This window comes from Acinonyx jubatus, chromosome E1, assembly GCF_027475565.1.
Source record: "Acinonyx jubatus isolate Ajub_Pintada_27869175 chromosome E1, VMU_Ajub_asm_v1.0, whole genome shotgun sequence".
In the NCBI taxonomy this organism is placed as follows: Eukaryota; Metazoa; Chordata; class Mammalia; order Carnivora; family Felidae; genus Acinonyx; species Acinonyx jubatus.
Genome location: NC_069397.1, coordinates 41,098,141 through 41,122,098, shown reverse-complemented (window position 1 = coordinate 41,122,098; position 23,958 = coordinate 41,098,141). Strand labels below are relative to the sequence as shown.

Genomic DNA, 23,958 nt, shown 5'->3' with positions numbered 1-23,958 from the left:
GTTTTTGGCTTCTTAGTATTTTTACACAACTGTCAGATAAAATGGTAATAATTCTCTTCCTGTATATGATGAAGCAAGGCGTGGAAATGTGATTCCTGCTTTATTTCCCGTCCGAATCACCTCCTGGCCCCTGAGATGAGCTGTGTCTACAGCTGTTTGTCTGCTACTGAGTCTGTGAGTAGAACAGGTAGGGCCCCAGAGTCAGAGGTCATTTGGAAAGTGTTTCTACTCTTTGTAAAAAGCAGAAAAGTCTTGCTAAAAAACAAAAGAAGACAAAACATGCACTTGTTTACAAATAGATGTTGGTAGGACTTGTGTAAATATCAGGCCAAGTCTCATTCCAACTAGAACTATTTATGTGCTGAACCACTGGGCAAAATCTTTGCAAAAGCCCATCGCTCTGGGCCCCCACGCCAAGAAATCTCTTTATTACATACTCTTCAAGATAGATCGCTTTTTTTTTTTTTTTTCCCACCCTTGGGCCTTCAAACTCAGGTAAGCCCTGCCTGTGTCTATAGGAAGAATGTGAGCTCTGGAGGACTTTTCTAGATCAGGGATGTTAAACGGGTGAGGCATATGTGCTGCCACCGCCCATTCCTATATCCACGGCACACCGAACTCATGGAACATGACCCTAAATCTAAGCCCTGCTTTTGGATCTTTCAGGACAAAGTATCTGGCATCAATTCAGCAGAATTAGCAAATGAGTTAATCCTGTTTGCCATCCCTGATCCAGTAATTTGTAACCATGCCTGCCACCCCCTCCACTCTCTGCAGGAGAGGGGTTTAAGAAAGTTACAACCATCCGTCCTTCAGGCAGTGCTCAGCTATGATAAACCTTAGCCAATTGTGCTTTTAAAACCATTGTGTGCTTGAATACGCACATAAAGACACGTAGCCCATCACAGTTTTACATCCACTTACCCAGCGTCACACCATTTGTGCCACCAGTCCCCGGAATCATGCATACCAAAATGATAGCCCTTGATGACTTATTTAATGACAACAGACCAGACCAAGCACAAGGCCCAATTTTGAGCCATACAGTTCAGAACCAAGGAACCAACTGGGGGAGTTGATGTGGGTCAATTTCTTTATTTATTTTATTTTTTCCTGCCCTTTGAATACAGTCTCCAACCACTGCTTCCTTTAAAAGGCAGGCTTGTGGTTTTAGAACCAGATGGTGCAGAATCAGTTTTTCCTTCTCTTCTCTAAGTACGACTAAAAACCTTGAAAGCTTAAAAACCATGATAGCTAGAAACCTTGAAAGCTAGAAAGAAGATGGTGGGCTGGCTTGGGCCCTTGAGAGTCGAGGAACAACAAAGTGGTGAATCTCCCTGGGTTTTCTTTTCCTTTCCCATATACCCTGGACTAAGCTCTGAAGGGGCCTGCAACCCAGAGCCACCAACAGAAAGAGGAGGAAGGAAAAAAAAGTGGAAAGCTTGCTTTCTCAGCCAAAGGACAAGAAAGGGGGAGCCCAGTAGAGACTTACGGGGAACCCCAGCCCTAGTTTCAGACCAGCGTGCCAGCAGGTGGCCCGAATTGTTCACAGTAGCTGCAAAGCCCTGTGTCTCCCTGCCTGTCCCTCTGCAGAAGGCCCAGCAACACCATGCGACCCAGGGAAGCACCTTCTGACACCACAGAAGACACCAGCAGGGATTGAGCAGGAACCCCAGCTGTACCAAAAGAACAACGCAGACCAGAATAGTATTGCAAGGGCTCAAAAAACAAACCGAACTGCCGTCTCTTCCTCGGCGCTGCCTGTGGAGGTGGCAGCCAGCTCTTACTCGGCATCCTGGCTGCCCTCAGACCTCTGGGGAAGCCCAAGATCGTGAAAAAGAGGACCCAGAAGCTCATCTGGCACCAGTCAGACTGATATGTCAAAGTTAAGTGCAAATGGTGGAAACCCAGAGGCGCGGACAATAGGGTGCACAGAAGATTCAAGGGCCAGATCTTGATGCCCAGCATTGGTTATGGGAGTGACAAGAAAACAAAGTCCATGCTGCCCAGTGGCTTCTGGAAGTTCCTAGTCTACAATGCCAAGGAGCTGGAAGTACCGCTGAAGAGCAGGAAACCTTACTGTGCAGAGATCATTTACAGCATCAAGAACCACAAAGAACCACAAAGTCCTTGTGGAAAGAGGAGCCCAGCTGGCCATCGGAGTCACCAACCCCAATGCGAGGCTGCTCAGAGAAGAAAATGAATAGACAGCTTATGTACATGTCATATTTCGTGTTAATAAAACATAAAACTGGAAAGAAAAGTCAGAAAAACAGGAAGGAAGGAAGGAAGGAAGGAAGGAAGGAAGGAAGGAAGGAAGGAAGGAAAAAAAAGGAAAGGAAGGAAGGAAGAAAAAAGAAAAAGAAAGAAAAGAAAAAGAGAAAAGAAAGAAAGAAAAAGAAAAGAAGGAAACAATGGTCTTTGGAAGTAAAACCCATAAAAGAACCAATATACTACACCTAAACAGGACTCCCACCTGCTGAAATAGAAGATGTAAATAGAATTAAAAGATCCCTAACGTAATGACCTAAATGTCCAGGATACAATAGAAAATCACTCATCATACCCCAAACCAGGAAAACAACAATGTAAATAAAAGGCAATCAACTGATACCAATACTGATATGATTCAGATGTTAGGATTTATCTGACAAGGATTTTAAAGCAGTTATAATAAAAATGCTGCAACAATCAACTGCAAATTCTCTTGAATTGGAAAATCTGAGCAAAGAAATAGAAGTTATGAGAAAGAACCACATGGAAATGATAGAAATGAGAAATTACTATGAAAGTTAAAACTTGGATGAACTCAGTAGTAGCATGGAAATGACAAAAGATCAGATCAGGGTATTTAAGGACAGATCAATGAAATTTACTCAATCTGAACAACAAAGAAAAAGGATAAGGGACCCATGGGACAATAACAAAAGAGCTAACATTTGTGTCATCAGAATCCTAGGAGAGGAGAAATGTGGGGCTGAAAGGTATTCAAAGAAATAATGGCTGAAAACTCCCCAAAGTTGGTGAAAGTTAGAAACCTGTGGGTTCAAGAAGCTGATATACTCCAAGTAGGTTGAGACCAAAGAAATCCACTAGACAGATCATAATTAATCTTCTGAAAGCTGAACACTTAGCTAAAGTATGAAAAACAGGGGGAAACAACCAGGAAGGAATACCAATTCAAGTTCTATTTTAGTATTGCCTATAAAGGAAACTATGGAGGCAGAAAGAAGTCACACAACATTTATAAAGTGCTGAAAGCAAAGAACTGTCAATCTTGAATTCTATATGTGATGAAATTATCCTTAAGGAATGAAAGGGAAGTGACATTCTCAGATGAAGGGAAACTAACAGCACACACAGAGACAAAGCGATAGGAGTGCTCGATTTAAAATACCTAGTTAGGGGCGCCTGGTGGCTCAGTCCGTTGAACCTCTGACTTTGGCTCAGGTCATGATCTCACAGTTCGTGGGTTCGAGCCTCGCATCAGGCTCCGTGCTGACGGCTCAGAGCCTGGAGCCTGCTTTGGATTCTGTGTGTGTCTTTCTCTCTGCCCCTCACCCACTCATGCGCACGCTCTCTCTGTCTCAAAAATAAAATAAACATTAAAAAAATAATAAAATATGTAGTCGGGGGAGGGAGAAAGAGGTACAAAGTAAAGGATGACCCCGGGTTTCTAACCTGGATGTTTAGAAGAATCTAGATTGAGGTAGTTCCTCAAACTGAGATAAACTGGCCCCAGTTAATTTATATTTGGGTATATGGATTTATTCTTTAAACTTTTTATTTTGAGATAATTGTAGATTTTACGTGGGTGTGAGAAATAACAGAGAGATGCCCTTTACCCATTTTCCCCAGGGGTAGCACATTACTACGGCACAATATCACAACCAGGATATTGACATCGATATAGTCAAAACACAGAACACTTGCATCATTGATAAATTGGATGCCATCAACATTAAAATACTTTGCTCTTGGGGCGCCTGGGTGGCTCAGTCACTTAAGCGTCCGTCTTCAGCTCGGGTCATGATCTGGGGGTTCATGGGTTCAAGCCCTGAATCGGGCTCTGTGCTGATAGCTCAGAGCCTGGAGCCTGCTTCAGATTCTGTGTCTCCTTGTCTCTCTGCCCCTCCCCTGCTCATTCTCTCTCTCTCTCTCTGTCTCTCTCTGTCTCTCTCTCTGTCTCTCTCTCAAAAATAAATAATAAACAATAAAAAAATTAAAATAAAATACTTCGCTCTATGAGAGACCCTGTTAAGAGGACAAAAAGACAAATGATAGACTGGGAGAAAATATTTTGCAGATCACAGATCCAACGAAGGATTTGGTCTAGAATATATAAAGAACTCTCAAAATGCAATATTAAAAAAATGAACGGCCCAGTTAGAAAATGGGCAAAAGATATTCACAGGCATTTTATGCAAGAGGATATACAGATGACAAACATGTGAAAGACATTCAACGTCACTAATCCCTACAGAAATGCAGGTGAGAAGACCACATGAGATGTGACTGCACACATATCAGAATGGCTAAAATGAAGAATAATATCCAACGCTGATGAGGACATAGAGAAACTGCAGCACTCATCCATTGCTGGTGGAAAGGTAAATGGTACAGCCACTCTGGAAATAGTTTTGTAGTTCCTTTAAAAAATGTTTTTTGGGAGATAGAGAGAGGGCGAGCAGGGGAGGGGAGAGAGAGGGAGACACAGAATCCGAAGCAGGCTCCAGGCTTTGAGCTGAAGCACAGAGCCCGACGCAGGGCTTGAACCCACAAAGTGCGGGATCATGACCTGGGCCAAGGTCAGACGCCCAACTGACTGAGCCACCCAGGTGCCCTGATGTAGTTCCTTTTTATTTTATTTTTTATTTATTTTATTTTATTTTTTAATTTTTTTTTAATGTTTATTTATTTTTGAGACAGAGAGAGACAGAGCATGAACGGGGGAGGGTCAGAGAGAGAGGGAGACACAGAATCCGAAGCAGGCTCCAGGCTCCGAGCTGTCAGCACAGAGCCTGACGCGGGGCTCGAACTCACGGACCGTGAGATCATGACCTGAGCCGAAGTCGGACGCTTAACCGACTGAGCCACCCAGGCGCCCCGAGTTCCTTCTAAAATAGACTTACCATACAACCCAGCAATTGTATTCTTGGGTGCTTATCCCAAGGAAGTTAAACTGATTTTCATGCAGACCCTTGGAACAAATATTCATAGCTGCTTTATTCGTAATAGTCCAAAAAGCTAGAAACTACATCTTGTCAGTTATGCAAGATGCTAAAAAAAAAAAAAAAAGGATGCTAACTTGTGGAGAAGGCTGGGTGAAGGGTGCGGGAGTGCCCCACTCCCACCCCATGCTTTATTTGCAACTTCCTGTGAATCTATTTTAAATTTTTTTTTAACGTTTTATTTATTTTTTGAGACAGAGAGAGACAGAGCATGAACGGGGGAGGGGCAGAGAGAGAGGGAGACACAGAATCGGAAGCAGGCTCCAGGCTCTGAGCCATCAGCCCAGAGCCCGACGCGGGGCTCGAACTCACGGACCGCGAGATCGTGACCTGAGCTGAAGTCGGCCGCTTAACCGACTGAGCCACCCAGGCGCCCCATCTGTGAATCTATTTTAAAACAAACAGTTTATTTATTTGTGATGACAACACTTAAGATCTACTCTCTTTCAAAATAAAAAGTTTAAATAAAGTCAGGCTCAACCCCAGCATGACCAGTCACAGCAGTCAGGGAATGTTGTCTTGCCATATGTTTTGAGATACGTTTGACATTTTCACTGTGGCCGCCCCCTTGTAAATGAACAGAGTACACGGAAACTTCAATGAAGCATTCTTTTCCAATTCTGTGTATTCACAGAGAAATGGCATTTGTTCTCTGTGTTGTCAGGACCTTAATCTTATCACGTGCTTCTGTTTTCCATTTTGACAGAGCTGTGTTTGTGGCTGGGTCATCTTACCCCGCCTTCCTCCCCTCTACGATGGTGGTGATGGTGTATGCTTCTCTTGCTTTCTCTCTCATAGACACTTCTTTTCATAGCCCCAAATAAAAATGGTTGTATCCTTCCTTCTGCCTGCCCCACTCTGTCTCCATTTTGGGATGGGACTTTAAAGCCTTCAGGTACCTTAAATGTAACTTACTCATTTTATGTTCCAAGCTTTATTGTAGCATCCTAGGATTGAGCATTCAGCCACTTAGGAGTGTTTTGAGAGTCTAAGCAGCTAAGAAATCCTAAGGCTTTCTCTTGTATCTTTTCCACTGTGAGTAACCTTGTATTCAGGGTAAAAGAGAGGGAGAGAAATAGAGACACATTAATTACACAGACCTATTCCTTGGAAAGCCTGCGTGTCCATTTATCCTTCTCCCCAGGGATAAAAAAAAAAAAAAAAATCCCAAACTTGGCCATTACTAATAAAGTTAAATAATACAAAATGCCAACACAACGGTACTTTTGAACAGTGACAGAGACATATAATTCAACTTTTGGCACAACAGTAAAGCCACGAGACCTCCTGTTTATATTTTATTGGAACAAATCACTTCCCCTTAAGACTCACATGAAGACTCAAAAGCTGATGACAAAAGCCAGTCATTTCCTACTCATAGGGAGAGAAGACACAGCCCTAAGTTCCCTTATACTAACAGAAGAGCAAAATCCATCCCTTTAACTGGGCCCCTTGTTCTTCATCTACACAGTTCTTGGGGCTTTGATATCAACTGTGATCACTGTTATTTCACAGTAAGAAGCAGCCATGGGAAGACATACCTATTCATCTCGGGAGAGAAGATATTTTGTTGTATTTCTGATATAGCGCCTTGAATTCTTGAAAGAAAAAAAATCAGAGAGAATTATGTCAGTGCCAGGGGGCTGGTGCTAAAGTGGAAGGTCTAGGGGCGCCTGGGTGGCTCAGTGGGTTAAGCGTCCGACTTCGGCTCAGGTCATGATCTCAGGATTTGTGATTTCGAGCCCCGCGTCAGGCTCTGTGCTGATAGCTCGGAGTCTGGGGCCTGCTTCCGATTCTGTGTCTCCTCCTCTCTCTGCCCCTCCCATGCTCCTGCTCTCTGTGTGTCTCTCAACAATAAATAAACGTTTAAAAAAATTTTTTTTTAACTTGAAAGTCTAACTCCTAAGGCTGGCTTAGAAAAGGCTTACAGACCAAAGCCAGGGAGTGGGGGTTTTTTAAAAACACCGCAGATGCCTTTTTTCTTTTTTTCCTTCTTGAAGGGTCATTCCTAAATGAAGGAAATCAACCGCACACTGAATGGTATACCCTTCCTCCTCTCTGATTGTACGTTTGGCTTTCCTCAATGAATTAAAGCCTGAAGGAGGACGCTATGAGGTATTTTTTTCTGAAACTGACGCATAGCAGCTTTGCTACCAAGGAGGGTGGCTTGCTCCTGTCGTTAGCTTTGTTTGCTCTGGGTAGCTTCCCTTTTACCGATTGTTGCATTTCTCATGATCGCTCCCTCCGCCACTCAGGGGTCTCTTCTGAGACCGACTCTACTCTGAACACAGACGAACTCTGTGTGTGCGAGGGAATAGGGCGGAGTATCCACGTGCCTGCCAATCTATCTCGGATGATCTGCGGTCATAGTGCGGTTTTCGATCGCCAAGCCTCTTCAGAATGCCCTGGTTTTCCACGGTGATTCTCACTAGCTCCCGGTTTCTTGTTTCTCTGTTCAAGCTGAAAAACACAAAATCCTGAGATGGTTGAAGAATAAAATACCCCTCTCGGATGAAGTCGTGATGTCATAAACCCAGGCTGCCTAAGCGCAGGGAACACACTGTCCTGCTGATCCCTGAGGCCCCATATACCTGTTGAAATCGACTACACTCTGGCGAACGTGCACAGCATTGGTAGGTTTGTATCAGTGGTTTTTCAACCCTGATGTCCGCTAGAAGATTCTACTTTTTTGGTCTGGGGTGCAGCTTGGACATTGGCATTTGGTAGCAGCACCCCAGGAATGGTTGTGTGAAACCAGGACTGAGAATGTCTGGTTTATGTTATGGGGGAAGGGGGAAGGGCCAGGGACAAGTTCTGCTTTGCTTCTTTTCAGCTTTCAAGGAAATATATATATATATATATATATATATATATATATATATATATTTCATCTATATATATTTCATCATTTATATATATATATATATATATTTCATCTCTATTCATAGCACTTAGCACATAGTAGTTGCTCAGGAAATATTTGAGGAACCGATCCTTAAGAATGCTGTGCTTCAGAGTCCCACCTCTGGTCACCATTTGACAAAACTATGCGGTATTTTCCCGTGACAAACTCTGAATAGGACTCCAAAAAGTCTCTTAGATGCAATAAAAGTTAGGAGTCTTTAACGCTAGAGGAAGGTCCCCCTTTTGAGTAGTTTTTATTCTCCTTAATCTGGTCTGTCCGGTTTACCCGTCAAGATACCTTCCTTCGAGTCCTCCTCCTGCTCAGGGGAAACTCGCACTAAAATTCAACGAGGGGCAAGTCAATTCTGACTTTCCAAAAATGAAAAGGGGAGAAAGAACACTACCTCTTGGAAAAATATTCGTTCCAACAATCCACCCTGGCAGGGCCGCGATGGGCGTTTGCGATTTTCTGACACAGTTGCTTGTTTTCATATTCGATTTTGTCGATTCGCTTTTGTTCACCCTGGTAAGAAACCACACCCCAGCATGGTGACATCGTCCAACACCCAACGGCTCAGGATCACCGTCCTCTGGGATGGTGGGGGAGGGGCAAATTGGGGGCCACCATGGAGCCGGGGAGCAGAGCACAGGAAATGGCTGGTGTGCAAGGGGAGGGGAGGAGTGACAAATCTCTGGGTTAGGTGGGTATTTATGAGGCTCTGGGAAGCTGGACCCCTTCAGGACATAGATAAAGATCAGTCAAGTACATCTGCAAATGGCAAGAACAAATACCTGTAGTTTGCTCAGTTTTAAAATGTGATGCGTGTGTGCCACCGGAGGTTTGGTATCAACAGTAGGCTTCACTAGAGAAGGATAAAAGAGAGCCACGTTACGACACAGGAGTCCCCTCAGCCACCTCGGAAAACCCACTCATTCTAAATGACCGTCCGACTAATACACATTACGATTTTGAATTCCGACATTACTCTAGTTCAGGAAGTTTAACTGTCCCAAGCTGACATCTTTGATGAGTTTTTTAGCAGACGTGAAAGAACGTGAGGGAGGGAACAAGTAAAACGTAGAGATCAATGTTCTTTGCACCCAGTGAAAGAGCCTCTCCCGGGGTGCCTGGGTGGCTCAGTTGGTTAAGTGTCTGACTTCAGCTCAGGTCCTGATCTCATGGTTCGGGAGTTCAAGCCCCACATCAGGCTCTGTGCTGACAGCTCAGAGTCTGAAGCCCGCTTCGGATTCTGTGTCTCCCTCTCTCTCTGCTCCTCCCCTGCCCATGCTCTCTCTCTCTCTCTCTCAAAAATAAATAAACATTAAAAAAATAAAAAAGAGCCTCTCTCATCCTCCACAATAGGACTAGCCTGTTGGGAGTCTCTCTAGTTTTCTTTGGCTTTAACGAGTTTAAATGAGCATTTCCGTCCACTGGACTCCGGGTGGAAGATACATTTTGTCACTGACGCTGTTCTCTTGACCCAATCCAGCAGATAAGGCCACATCATTGCAAAGCCCTGTCCTGGTCTGGCCTCTCTAAGGTGGACCCTTCCAGAACCCCTAATCACAGTGTCCTGTCCCAATGGCCCACATACCTATTTGTATCCTATTCTTGTGAAATATGTAGTGGCCAAAGTCCAGTTTCTTCCTGAAGGTCGTGCTCTGCCTGTGATTAGAGACGATTACAGGGTAGGCGAGATAATCCAGGCAATTGTTCATCTTCTCTTCCTAGTCTCACTTCAGAAATGAGGCACCCAGGCTCCTCTGTGAGGTCCTTAGCGGTCCCCGTGACATGTTGTCATAGTTACCCAGTTATGACATCAGGGACGGGTCTTGGGGAAGGAAGAGGAGTGGCGGAGCATGCCTGGCTACCCCTGGGCTTCTGCTTGAAAGCTAATCTAGGTCCAAGTCAAGATGAGGGGCGAGACTCAGAAGCTCGCTCTCCCACCTGCCTCGCAGGCAGATGCCGCCAGCACTATGGGAAAAGGCATGGTGCGCTGGGAGGGGTGGGAAGGCTCCGGGTGGGGGCTGGGGTGGAGGAGTCCAGCCTTGGTTATACACCTTGGGCTCTAAGCTAACTAGTGTCCACCGTGATGGATCCCCTGGAGCCGTGAGACCACCAGCTTTGGGGGGAAGGTGAAAGATGGCCTGAAGGATAATCTCATCCAATTTCTTCCTTTTGCAGATGAGGAAACTGAAGTCCAGAGTCACAGCCTGCTTTGCTGCTCAAGAACCGAGTTAGTGGCAGGGCTGGACTCGGGATGAGGTTTCCTGAACTCCCAGGACATCTGGTTTTGGGAGGGGTAAGGGTGGGTGTGGGTAATCTGCCGTCGGCAGTGGGGGAGAACAGAGACCGTCGTCCGCTCTTAGCGGGATCTCAGCAAATGAGGAGCAGCCAACCCTGGGCTGGCAGCTGCTCTTGGACTGGCTGCAAAGGAGCCTCATTCACCTCCACAGTAGCACAGGTGTAGTAGCACCTAGTGGGTGCTCATTACATTGGCTAAAGTAGAAGGAGAACACCTACTGAGTGCTCATTGCACAGTGTTGGGCGCTTTCCTTGAGCGTCACATTTAATCTTTCAAAGAACCCTAGGAAAGAGGCACAAATGATGTGGAAATGTTGGGGTTTGGAGCAAACGATCAAGAAAGAATTCTTGAGACATCTTTGGGGCAAAACAGTGGTTTTCTTTTTTTACATTGATTTATTTTTGAGAGACAGAGACAGAGCACACATGAGGGAGGGGCAGAGAGAGGAGGAGACACAGAATCCAAAACAGGCTCCAGGCTCTGAGCTGTCAGCACAGAGCCCGACCCGAGGCTTGAACCCACAAACCTCGAGATCATGACCTGAGCCGAAGTTGGATGCTCAACCGACTGAGCCACCCAGGCGCCCCATCGGTGGTTTTCTTAAAGCATGAGGGCAGGACCAGTGGGGAGAAAGAGCACTGGGGTTGTGGAAAGTTGAATATATACTTTCAAGTCGGGAGGGGGTTAGGGACAGAGAAAGCCTGTAAGGAATTTTGGAAACAAGATTTCCAGGACCCTGAGGAGGCTAGCTATTGTTACGAAAAAGTCATTTATTACTGTTCATAAAAAGTCAGGAGCCCTTTCAGATGTATATCCTGGGGCCATATGCTTGGAGGATGATTGCTAACATACATCTTGGGGGGTACAGGTAAAGGAAGTTTCCAAAGGAATTTCTATATGTTTAAAGTAGACTCACAAGATCCTGGCAGGAGGAGGGGGGGGGGGGTAACGTTAAGCTAAGATTCCCTTTTGCCCTTAGCAAAGTATCAACGTGGAGACAGCTGAGCTCCCAGACGAAGGTCACTCTGCCTGTTTCAAGGACTGATCAATGGGCTGTGAGTAGCAGGGAAATTTAACTTTTTCTTTTGTCTTTGTTTCCCACATCAACAGTATCCTTTTTTTTTTTTTTTTAAATAGCAAACAGGTTCAGAGAGACCAGCGTCAGAATGCCAAGTCTGGCTGCGCAGAACCCAAGCTTTTGGGCACGATGCTGGGTCTCCATAACTGTTGGAAGAAACGTGTCTCAGAGTTGTGCTGCTCAAACTCTAACCTTTGTAGGAATCGCGGTGGGGGAAGGGAGTGTGTGCTGTAAAAGGCACATTCTTATCCGGCAAGTCTGGGCTGGGGCGCAGATTCTGCCTTTCGGACCAGCTCCCTGGGCGAGGTCTGTGCTGCTGGTCCTGCAGCAGGCAGTCAGAGGTCACAAGCCCAACCCTGGTGTCCCGGTAATCCTGCAAAACTAAGCGACACCTGTGGTGTCAACCGGAGCCTGGTCAATTGGAACATTTATTGCGTCCCGAGTTTAGTCCAATGAAGCCACTGCACTTCCCAGTGGATAACGGTACAGAAAAGGCCGCGGGTGGGCCGAAAAGGACCCCTCCCCCCCCAACACGGGCGGCGCCATTTCCGCCGGGGCACGTGCCTAGGGGCCTCGGAGCGTCCGCGCGACCCCAGCGGCGCGCCTTCTCGCGGGGAGCGGGGCGCGTCGGCCGCCCGCGCTCCGCCTTTTCCCGCGCCCGGCGGGCCCGCCTCCGGGGCGGGACGGGGCGGGTCCCGGCTCGCGAGCCCCCGCCCAGCTGACCCGGCGGCTCTCCCCTCGCAGGCTGCTGCCCCGGCGTGCTGGGCCCGGCCGCCGCCATGTCGGGCCCGTTCGAGCTCTCGGTGCAGGATCTCAACGACCTGCTCTCGGACGGCAGCGGCTGCTACAGCCTGCCGAGCCAGCCCTGCAACGAGGTCACCCCCAGGATCTACGTGGGCAACGCGTGAGTCGCCGCTGGGGCGCCCCGCCCACCCGAAAGCCGGGGTGGGGGCGTCGCGGGCGCGGGGAGGGGGGGGTGCGGGGCGTGGTCGCCGTCCGGGAACACAGAGGGGGCTGGAGTCGCCGCCCGCCCCCGTGCGTGGGGGCGGAGGGGCTAGACCCCGCCCCGGCCCCACGAGGTCCTCCCCCTCGCGGGGGGCACGGAGCCCGGGGCGCTCGGCCAGCCCGGCGTGCGGCCCGCAGCCGTTACCCGCTAGGGGCTCGGCTTTGGGCGGGGTCGGGCTACCGTGATCACTTAACAGGTGGCCCTCAGTCACCCGGCCGGTCTCCAGCCCGCGCGTCATGTGACAGCTGCCTGGCTCTGCAGTGAGGTCACCGCGGAATGTCTGCCTTCGCTGCCATGGCAACGGGCTGACGTCACAAATCGGGCGTGGAAGTTTCCCGGCTGGGCAGGCCTGATCAAGGAATGTGGGATCCGGAGAGCGGGGCCGGGGGTTTCCTTGCTCCTTTCCTGCCTTGCACATAGGGTTTGATTAACCAACGCCCTGAGCTCTGTGGGCCAGGGTCTGCGTGTTGGAAACCTAGAACTAACTGTCTTCTCTCCTTTTACCCAGGGGGAAATGGTGGCCCAGAGTGGTTGAGGGATTGTGAGGACAGGGTCAAAGTCTTGTTCACGTCTGTACCCCCTGTCCTGTACTACAGGACTGCTGCTTACCCTAAGGAGTGCCACAAAAACGGGGATCATCGCGGGGCCAAAAGGGGTCCACCAGGCAGGTCCCACCTTCATGGGGGACCGTCTCCTCCATTGCATTTATTCATTCACCATATTGAGCACTTACTGTGTGTCAGGCACTGTATAATGCGCATTCATAGGGATATTAATGATAATGGTAAATTTGTCGAATGTCAAGTAATAGAGAAGGGAGGTGAATGGGAGTTCACCTTCAGAGTTGTTTGTTTTCATCAACCACTGCCTTACAATACAACCGTGTGCAGTATGGTGAGCAGGGACAAGCTAAAACAGTCCCAGAGCCTCAGCCAGAGGGCTCAGTAATTGCGGAGTTCTGAGGAAAGCCAGCCCCCTGTCCAGTCAACGCAAGCAGCAAGTGGCCTTGGCACCTTTGGGACCCGCTGTCTTGGGCAGTTTGGCACATTCGGCTGCCACCACTTACCAAGTGAAAACCTAGGTTGTGGATGTCTGGTGGTAGCCAGACTGGCAAGTGCTGATGGCCACTGTAGAAAACACATCCCCTGCCCAGTTAGTGAATCTGGCTTCGACTTGGCCACGGGTGTGTGTGTGTGTGAGGGAGGGGGGGTGCTCCCGCATGTTGGGAGCCCCTTAACCAAATCAGGGTTCACAGGGCAGAGAGGATCCTGTATGAGCCTTGTTTTCTAGAACTCAGGATTTGCAGTTGATGTGGACATGACAGGCAGAGTGAGGGGAAGACAGAACAGAGCTGGCGTCAGGTCTCCTCCCGGCTCTGCCTCCAAGCAGCCCATGTGAGCGCAAGCACATCCTTCCGCTGTCCTGTTGGGCCCGAGTCTAAGCTGAGTCCTTGCTTCCTTACAGGCTGCTGTGATAGGCAAACAGGATCCTGTAGGAGAAGGCATTTCTGTAAAGTATACACTGCTGTCTGAATTGGGATGTTGTTGTGAGATGAAATAAAGGAGCCCTTTGACTATTCAGATCAAATGTTTTGTAACCCCCAGGGTTCTGTTGGCGCCACTTGGTCCCCAAGTGCTTCCTCACCCGAGAGAGCTTCAGAACCGTGGTTGGTGGTCTGTGGCGGAAAGGGTCCCTCTGGGGGACTGGCGGGGCTGCCGTGCTTTATAATCCAAGGAGGGGGGGCTGCCTAGGTGGTGCCGATTTCCTTCTTTTTCACTGATTCACTGCATAGTTATTCGGCCCCTACTATGTGCCAGGTGCTATAGCAGGTGCTAGGCATGCAGACCCGAAGCAGACGTGGTCATTCCCTCCAGGAGCTCACAGCCTGCCCGTCAAAACAAATAAGCACCATCAGGCATTAGAAAAGCACTGTCCTCAGTGTCAGGCTCTGTCTACACAATAGCACATTTAACACTCAATGACAACCCCCCGGGGTAGCTGCCATTACCATCCCCATTTTACAGACAGGGAAGCTGGAGTCACAAAAAGGTCAAGGGACTTGCTCAAGGTTAACCTGGCTGGTGAGTCTCAGAGTTGGACTCAGCCCAGGCAGTCCGGCTCTGGAGCCCATTTTTAGCCACTGGGCTCTACCACCGCCTCAGCATAGGGAACACGATGCCAGATGGAATGGAGGGGTGACTGGGACATACTGCAGAGGGTGGTGAAAAATGAGAGGGTGTGTGTCCATGGAGAAGCTAGAGGACAGCATTCCAGAGCAGGAACAACACGGGTATGAAACCACCCAGTCTATTTGGGGAAGCTGCCGGTAATTAGATATGGCTGGCGTGGGGAAGGTGGGTCATAAGATGGGGAGAAGCTGGCAGGGGCCGAGTGTGGAGGGTTCCTTGCTTTGCCAAGAGACTTAGAATCTTCTCTGTCTTCCTCCCCCCGGGGCTGCCACTGGGTCAGTTAATCATTCCCTGCTGCCCTCTTCTGTCCAGGTCGGTGGCTCAAGACATCCCCAAGCTGCAGAAACTAGGCATCACCCATGTTCTGAATGCTGCTGAGGGCAGGTCCTTCATGCACGTCAACACCAACGCCAACTTCTACAAGGACTCTGGCATCACCTACTTGGGCATCAAAGCCAATGACACGCAGGAGTTCAACCTCAGCGCCTACTTTGAAAGGGCTGCAGACTTCATTGACCAGGCCTTGGCTCAAAAGAACGGTAAGGCACCTGCCTCCCAGGAAACAGTGCAAGGCAACTTTGACTGGATTTTTTTCTGGAAAAGAGGCCCGCAGTGGGCCTCCCCTTGGAACCTATCGAGTGGTGCTACATTACACAAGATGTACAAACCTTTCACCGGGTGGCAGCCCTGGGGTCCTTGTGTTTGAGTTGACTTTGGCTGAGAGTTCATTTCCAGCCACTCCCCACATGCCCCCAATTCAAATAGCTTCAGTAATAACAGTTTATCTTCCGTGGTAGGAAGTCGTGAGGTGAGGGAGCTCTGGGGCCGGTTGATTCAGCAGCTCAGTGGTGGCATCAGGACAAGGTGTTTCTCCTCTCTCTCTCCTGCTGCCCTCTGTGCTGGACAGTCCCCTAGTGGTCCCACCATGGCAGTGGCAGACCCAGTCACCACATCCCAGCAGGACAAAGTGCAGTGAAAGACGAGGCCGCCGTCTGTTTCTCATGTGTTTCCTTCCTTCCTTCCTTCCTTCCTTCCTTCCTTCCTTCCTTCCTTCCTTCCTTCCTTCCTTCCTTCCTTTTTCTTCCTTCCTTCCTTTTTCTTCCTTCCTTCCTTCCTTCCTTTTTCTTTCTTTCTTTCTTTCTTTCTTTCTTTCTTTCTTTCTTTCTTCCTTCCTTCCTTCCTTCCTTCCTTCCTTCCTTCCTTCCTTCCTTCTTCCCTCCCTCCCTCCCTCCCTCCCTCCCTCCCTTCCCCCCTTCCCTTCCCTTCCCTTCCCTTCCCTTCCCTTCCCTTCCCTTCCCTTCCCTTCCTTTGCTTTTCTGTTCTTTCTTTCTTGTAGAATGGTCCTCAGAAACTCCTCAGTAGGGTTCCTCTCACATCTCGCTGGCTGGACTTGGCTTACGTGAATGCCTGGCCAGAGGAATGGGGGCAGCCGTGACTGGCTTAGGCCGGTGCTCAGCAAGCTGTGGCCCATGGGCCACGTCTTCCAGCTACTTTCTAAATGCTCCCAAACCTTAGACTGAAGCAGAACTGGTGAGGAACTGGCAGTCAGGGAAGGTGTCCCTGGGGGAAATCCTAGAAGGCAGAAGGCAGACGTCAGCTGAGCAGGCTGGGCCTCTTGCCCTTTCTGCTTTTAGCTTACTTCTCTCAGCAGCTCTTCCTCCCCTCCCCACAACCTTCTCAGGGGAAGTGCCCCCCTCCCCCCCATATTAAGGCACGGTCAGCCTCGTCCCCCTGATTCTAGGCTGTCTCTACTACATAATGCTTCTTGTGCCTGGCTTCTGCCCCGGAATGATTTCCAATGACCAGTTTGTACCAGATGCTGATTATGGCGTATCTGGGGCTCAGGAGGGAAGTGTTATCACGCAGGGAATCTGCAGACTTCACTGTCAGGCCCTTCGTGGTCTCCTGTGTCCCCCAACCCCGGCTTCGGCTGTACTGAGTTCTTGTGTAGATGGCAACAAGGGGCACAGGTAAGGGGGTGCGTTTTGCTCATCTTGTATATGGATTGGTCATCCACTCGGGGAGCTTAGAGCTTTCTGACTTTGTTTCCTCTTTCCATAAACTAGGAACATAGCTTGACTTCTTGTGACCTCCTGCCTTGGCAGGAGCCCACATGGGCTGAGTCTGGAAATTTCTCTCTGCCTCTCCCTACCCTGTCCTCTGGCAAACTCCACCTTGCGTTTTAGCGCTGGGCACAGTGTTCTCTCTTCCATGAAGCCTGCCCTCAGGCTGGGTCACTGGGTCCCTCTGTCTGTCTCCCCAGCCCCTGATGTAGTATCGGGCACATAGCAGACAACGCTGCAAATAGTTACCAAGTGAGTGACAAAAACGAATTCCAAGGACTCTAACGCCAAGTGTAAATGCTTCTGGGGTTGATTGGCCGAGTGAGTCAACAGAAATGCATTGGCCTCCCAACAGTGTGCAGGGCTCAGGGGAACCAGGTGTCCATCACTTTGGAGAAGTGGGAACAGCCAGGAGTGCTCAGAGGAGGAAGCCGTCGTTTCCAGCCAGGAAGATCAAAGGAGGCTTTACGGAGGAGGATGGCGTCTGGGTGGGGCCTGGAAGGATGGGAGTCGAGCCCTCCCCTTCCCCATTGGTTCTGTGCGTCTTGGGCTTCTGAGTCTGTTCCACGTGGTGAGGAAGCCTCTGTGCAGATGGTCCCCTTGCCAGGGTCAGGGCATGGATGGGAGTTCCCCCGCTCTGTGGACTTTGGGTACACTGGCCGGAGAGTGAAAGGAAAGTGGAGGCCTCCCCCTTCCTGCTTGGGAGGCACTGGGGAAATAGAGTCATGTTTTGGGGGCGGGGTGATGGGAACAGAAGAGACTGTGTTTGACCCTGGACCAGCCGCTTTCCTTCAAAGTAATGGCAGTCTACATGTATTGGTGGGTAATCATTTACTTGGCTAGTCAGCAAATACTCATCGAACACCAATGTATCCTAGGGATGGTTGGGCATCCAGAAACCAATACCCCACAGGCCTTGCCCTCAAGGAACTCACAGTCTGGCAGAGGAGGGGTAGATCTGTGCAAGGCCAACAGTGACATAGAGCTGGGCTGCCATAGTGGAAGGTACTAGGTGCCACTAGAGGACTCCTGATGCCAGATGATAGTTATTTATTGAGTGTTTACAGGTGCCAGGCTCTAGCCTAAGGGCTTAAAATAATTTTTTTTTTAATGTTTATTCATTTTTGAGAAACAGAGACAGAGTGTGAGCGGGAGAGAGGGAGAGCCAGGATCTGAAGCAGGCTCCAGGCTCTGAGCTGTCAGCACAGAGCCCGGTGTGGGACTCGAACCCACGAGTCGCGAGGTCATGGCCTGAGCCAAAGTCGGACACCTAACCGGCCGAGCCACCCAGGCGCCCCTCTAGCCTAAGGGCTTTATATGTCATTTCCTTCAGTCCCCTAACAACATCACGCAATGGGTGCCCTTAACCCAGATGAGGAAATTGAGGCGTCGTGGGGTTAGATAGGTCATAGCGTTAATAGCGTTAATCACGTTAATAACGGGATGGGGGAGATGGCGTTGGACGTGGGGGGCCAGCTTTAGTAGGGCCTCGTGGGCCATTTGAAGGGCCATGAGAGGGTGTTTTTTGTTGGTGTGGTTTATTATTATTATTATTTTTAGGTTTATTTATGTTGAGAGAGGGAGAGCGCGTGCACACGCATGCACGAGCTGGGGAGGGGCAGAGAGAGAGAGGGGGAGAGAGAGAGAATCCCAAGCAGGCTCTGTACTGTCAGTGCAGAGCCGGATGGACGTGGGGCTCGAACTCACAAACCAAACCGTGAAATCGTGACCAGAGCCAAAAATCAAGAGTTAGATGCTCAACCCACTGAGCCACCCAAGTGCCCTGGGTGTGTTTTGATATTTTTGTCTTTGTGTTTGTAGTTAACATGCATGTTTCTTTTATCTTTTAAACCATTCTGTCGAGGTATAATTGACATTCGGTAAATCACACATATTTAAAACCTACAATTTGAAGTTTTGACATACGGATGCACTTGTGAAACCGTCACCACAAACAAGATCGTGAGCACATCCATCCCCTCCCCCGCTGCCTGGAGTTTCCTCATATGCCTTCGTGACCTCTCCGCTCTGCCCCTCTCCACCTTCCAACCACTGGTCTGCTTTTTGTCACCAGACTTGAGTATACGTTTCGTAGACTTCTGTATAAATGGAATTACATGTACGCTCTTTTGGCCTGGCCTTTTTCACTCAGCGTAATTGTTGGGTATCCCATCCCTCTTGCTGCAAGCATCAACAATTCACTCCTTGTTAATGCCGAGTAGTCTTCCAACATGTGGATGTACTGGTTTGTCCATTCACCTGTTGACGGGCATTTGGGTTGTTTCCATGTTCTGCTCTTGATTGAAATAGCAGTTTCATGTGGAGAAGCGCCCGTATCACAGGCGTGTGGATCAGTGCGCCGCGCACACCCACGTATCAGCCCCCGGATCCGAAAACAGGACACCGCCAGCACCCTAGAAAGCCCGCCACGTGTTCCCTCCCAGTCCCCCCATCACTACCATCCAGCCTTCTGATAGCACAGAGCAGTTTGCCCGCTCTCCTGCTCCATGGGGTCCCAGATGCCCTGTGTGTGTTTCATCTGTGTTGTTTCTGGTGTTCGTTCTTGGTACTTTATCTCTTCTACCGTTGGTGGGCCTTTGGGAGTTGCCAGCGGGGATTATGGTGACGGGCGCTGCCTTGTGAATGTTCTGGTGTCTTTTGGTGGACATGTGCGCACGTTCCCGGCCGGCTGTAGGGGCCGCGTGTGTCCAGGCTGAGCACATACTGCCCCACAGTTTGCTGGTGTGCTGTGCTAACGCACAGCCCCCTCCGCAGCCACAGATAGAAGTCCTGCTGCTCTACAGCCTGACTGACGCCTTGTGTTTTCTGTCTTTTTCACTGAGTCATTCTGGTGGGTACACAATGGCTTCTTACTCTATTTTTCGTTTGCATTTCCCCGGAAGGGTTTTTTTTTGTTTGTTTGTTTGTTTTGGTTTTCATTTTTTAAAATGTTTATTTATTTATTTTCAGAGAGAGCACAAGCAGGGGAGGGGGCAGAGAGAGGGGGAGGGCGAGAATCCCAAGCAGGCTCCGTGCTGTCCGCACAGGGCCTGATGCGGGGCTCAATCTCGAGAATCGTGAGATCAGGGGTGCTTGGGTGGCTCAGTCGGTTAAGCGTCTGACTTTGGCTCAGGTCATACTCTCATGCTTCATGAGTTCAGGCCCCACGTCCCGGTTCGGATTCTGTCTCCCTCTCTGCCCCTCCTCCACTCACACTCTGTCTCTCTTTCTCTCTCTCTCAAAATTAAATAGACGTTAAAAAAAAAAAAAAAAAAAAAAAAAAAAAGAATCTCGAGATCATAACCTGAGCCGAAATCCAGAGTCAGACCCTCTAACCCACTGAGCCACCCAGGCGCCCCCAGGAGAGTTTTGACTAGGGTCTTCTGTGATTGGATGGCCCCAGCTCCAGCTCACGTGTCCCTGTTTCTTACAGGCCGGGTGCTTGTCCACTGCCGGGAAGGTTACAGCCGCTCCCCAACCCTAGTCATCGCGTATCTCATGATGCGCCAGAAGATGGATGTCAAGTCTGCGCTGAGCATCGTGAGGCAGAACCGTGAGATCGGCCCCAACGATGGTTTCCTGGCTCAGCTCTGCCAGCTCAATGACAGACTGGTCAAGGAGGGGAAATTGAAACTCTAGGGCACTCTCGCCGCCTCTTCTCTAGAGGCAGACAGGGGAGCCCCCGGTTGAGGCGTCCCAAGCCACCATGTTTAGGAAACACAGTGCACCCTGCTCCTAGCATCACCAGGCACTCGCCCACAAGTCTGTCCCAACACAGCCCTGGGCCACTTTCCCCCTGGGGAGCATATAAAGAAGCTTGCTAAGGAGGGCGTTCTTGCTCCCTGGTGTGTGTCCTGTGCCTGCAGTTTATGATGTCGCCTCCCTGAGGTGGGGGCGCAGAGGGGGAAGGCGTGTGGCATGTGTCCTTCTCCCGGATGACCGAAGGCAGGAGGTCTGTGCAAGTGTAAGGCTCGAGATGCCCACAGGGGTCCCTCCTGACCTCCGTTGCCCCCTGCCTCCCTCCCCCCTGCTCCCTACCATCCACCCCTGGGGCCTCTCCTGAGCGGGGACCCCCGCACCTCGAGCCCTGTAAGGGAACTATGCAAACGCAGGCTCCTCTCCCTCCACCATGCCTGTCTCCCCCTGCTCCTCCTAGCTGTCCGCACCTTGCTCAGAGGCAGAGGCCCATCGTGAGGTCTGAACTGGCCTGGAGAAGCCATAAGTTGTTAGCAGGTGGAAATTCCCATGAAGAGACTGCATTGTAATTATTTCCTTAGGATTAAAGATACCTAAACGAAGAGGCCCTCGGAGGGGCAAACAGATTCCCCCTGGAGGACTCCCCTAAGTCAATAGTTTTTAAGATGCGAATCGTTGGAAGGCTTGCGTTCAGAATCCCCTGCTTTGGAATGTTCCCCTTGGACTGCTCTCAGGTCGCTTGGTCTGTTAGAAGCGCGATGCCTTGGGCATGGTTTTATTTTATTTTTATTTTTATTTTTATTTTTTTAGAAAACAGAGTGTTGAAGTTCCAGCCTATTTAAAAACCCCACCATTTGAAGAATTACAAAGGGTTTGTCCTGAATGACCGTGTTGGCCAGCGCCAGCCTCTCGTGCTAACTGCTTTCTTGTCTCAGTTGCTATTCCAAGGACGGGAGGAAGTTGGCCAATTACAGTGTGGGTGTGTGGGTGTGTCGGGGGGTGTGTGTCTCAGAAACACAGGCAGAGGATGGACGAGTGGCTCCTCACCGTGCCTGCTTGTAGGTAGTTCTTAACGGCTCTGTGATGCCAGGAGCGAGCCTGGGGCCCTGGGAGCAAAAATGACTCAGCCAGGCAGAAATGAAACACGGCGGCGCGTCCAAATGGAGCCTTCACTGCTGGTAGAGCAAACCACAAACAGGAACAGCCTTTTTTAGGACTTTGTAAGGATGATGTCGGAACGCACTAGCACACGCATGCACACGCTTGTCAGAATATAGGAGTTTTGTTTCAAACACGGTCTTGTTAGGACTTTCCATGACCGTCACCGTGGAAAGTGAGGCATTCCTGTCTCTCCAGATTCCCTGCCAGCAGAGAGGTGGCCCTCAGCCACACCCCCAGGTCCTAGCACGTAGAGGTCTATAAAAGTTGGTGGAATTAAACTTTTTTTTTTTTTTTGAGCACCAGACGTGTGCAGGGTGTTGTTCTGGTGGATGTATCAAGCTCCCAGAAAGCCTGAAGGGAAAAATCCAGGACTTTTGTTGAGTAGTTAAAAATTCCGTTTTAAATTTGAATTCTGGCAGCATTGACCTGTCGAGGCGGGGAATGCGCCTTTTTCAAGAGTTGACTGGGAACGTCTGGAACGTCCGGCCAGACAAGGAGAAGCAGGGTGCCGCAGGGCCTCATGGGTGTCGTGACCTCTGTTGCTACATGGTCCCTTTTCTCTGTGACCACAGTCACCCTGGACAAACTAGGGTCTGTCGTCTTTTCCAGATACCGGACTGCCCACGTAGACCCACCTAAGTGAAACAGCCATCCTCTCTAACCTGTGTACCTCACCTCACGGTTTCCAGAGCACTGTCCCACGTAATCTAACTTGATCCTTTCAGTAACCCGATCAAGTTGGTAGAGCTTCTTCATGTATGGTTACCTTTTTTAAGAAAAAGGAGCTGGGGTTCACACTGAGGGAGGGCATGGCCCCCAGGCTGTCCCGGCCTCTTAAGGCAGAGCCAAGGCAAGACTTGGAAATTTGCTGCTCCCTGAAGCTGAATTCTTTGTCTCATGCTACCCTCCTCCCCCAAGACAGGAGCTCCCTGGGAGTGCCCAGGTGCCCTGAACATGCCCTTGACCCAGCCTGTGTGCACAAGAGCCAGTCGGTGCTCTGGATGGAGTACGGTGGTTCACGCTGTACTGCCCAGGGGGTCTGCACGCGGGCGGGAGGGAGTTGGTACAAACCCATCCCTGCTCCAGGAAACAGAAGTAAAACGTGGGTCCCCGATTAGGTTAGAATGTGTGGCTCTTCCTCCAGGAAACATGTAGCACCCCTAAGTTGGAGCTTTCTGCTCTGCTTCCAGAAGAGGCTCTGGGGCTGGGGGGGCCAGGGTTCCCCCTCCCACACTTAGGCAGTGGTCACCCCACAGGACGGCCACAGCTACTTAGGCTAGTTAACCAGACCTCTCGAAGGCCTTTTTGTGGGGGCATGAGGGAGAAAAGGCCATTGAGAAAATTACTGCCTTTACTCTGGGGCTACTTTTATGCTGATAATTTGGGATTTCTTGGTAGTCTTTAGTCCCAGAAACCCCGTATTTACTTCATGAGATTTAGCTCCTAATTTTTGAGTAAAATAAAACTCTTATTTGTGTAAGAGCCAGCATATGCCCAGCTGTGAGTGGAAGCTGTTTCTGGACAGCTCTCTACCCCTGGGAAATGGTGGAATAGGAACTCAGGGTGCCCTTACCCCCTCCCCTGACCTGATCCCTTCTTTGACTAGCAGACCCTCACATAGGTCGAATTAGAGCACCAAATGGCTTTCTTCTCAAATCTAAAGCAGCACACTTTCCACAGGCTGGTCTGTTTCCCTGCCACTCTGAGTTATCTGGAGAGCAGAAACCACCCATCTGTCAAACCAGGGGGCCCATCTAGAAGACCTCTAAGGTCCCTTTGGCCCTGACACTGTAGGGTTCTCTGAGAACCCCTACCTGGAATTTACTACCACCTGGAAATTATAGGGTATGTAATAACATGACCAGCAGGTGGCACTGTGTTCCACCCATGGTGATGGATGGTTTGAAAAGGAAAGTTGGTGCCTTTTGTGTCACAAGTTAATGTTAAGATGCTAATGTTTTAATTAAAATAAGCACTGATCTTATAATATGAAGATACGAACTTTCCTCGCAGGAAATTTTCTGTCGTAAAACCGGTGTCAGGAATCACCGAAGAGCCAACAGAGTTGGTCTTTCCAAGTCAAGGTTTTATCCTGATTGGAAATAGAAACCCTCTCCGGTTGAGAGAGCAGATCCGTCGGAAGCTTAACTTACCTCCTGCCAGCTGTTAGGGTGATTTGATTGTGAAAGCGTGAATTTTCTGGGCAGAAAAGGGGAAGGTATTAAATTGGTTTTAAAGGAAAGTAAGCTTAACGTCTGTTGTATCACAAATCAGTGTTAAAACACTAACTGTAACCAAAATAAATGTCTTACATTACATAGAAA

At 49.5% G+C, this 23,958-nt stretch overlaps 2 protein-coding genes across 3 annotated transcripts in view; one reads left to right on the top strand and one right to left on the bottom strand.

The window, feature by feature from the left end:
• CFAP97D1 (CFAP97 domain containing 1) overlaps positions 1-10,023 on the bottom strand; it is a 15,971-nt gene extending 5,948 nt beyond the window's left edge. Inside the window, exons 1-6 of one of the 2 annotated variants that reach the window (XR_008293951.1) lie at positions 9,731-10,023; positions 8,928-8,998; positions 8,540-8,658; positions 7,568-7,691; positions 6,773-6,829; positions 6,147-6,275 (exon numbers count right to left, since the gene is read on the bottom strand). Coding sequence is in view for 1 of the 2 variants with exons in the window: in XM_015071513.3 (XP_014926999.1) it covers positions 6,773-6,829; positions 7,568-7,691; positions 8,540-8,658; positions 8,928-8,998; positions 9,731-9,854 (495 nt within the window). In the remaining variant the exon portion in view is untranslated. Of the gene's footprint in view, positions 1-5,838; positions 6,276-6,772; positions 6,830-7,567; positions 7,692-8,539; positions 8,659-8,927; positions 8,999-9,730 lie in introns of those variants that run through there. The other variant, XM_015071513.3, reaches the window with a different exon arrangement.
• Positions 9,980-23,958, top strand: DUSP3 (dual specificity phosphatase 3). Its single transcript, XM_027048826.2, has 6 exons — positions 9,980-10,127; positions 10,321-10,372; positions 11,421-11,496; positions 12,264-12,423; positions 15,027-15,253; positions 20,211-23,958. Exons 3-6 carry the CDS (start codon positions 11,490-11,492, stop codon positions 20,414-20,416), a joined length of 600 nt encoding a protein of 199 aa, XP_026904627.2. The 5' UTR covers positions 9,980-10,127; positions 10,321-10,372; positions 11,421-11,489; the 3' UTR covers positions 20,417-23,958.

What these genes read in the sequence shown, in the direction of transcription:
- DUSP3 (XM_027048826.2), top strand. An exon ending in AGGATCTACGTGGGCAACGC is followed by an intron (nt 12,424 to 15,026) that starts GTGAGTCGCCGC and finishes TCTTCTGTCCAG; the next exon opens with GTCGGTGGCTCAAGACATCC. An exon ending in GGCCTTGGCTCAAAAGAACG is followed by an intron (nt 15,254 to 20,210) that starts GTAAGGCACCTG and finishes TGTTTCTTACAG; the next exon opens with GCCGGGTGCTTGTCCACTGC.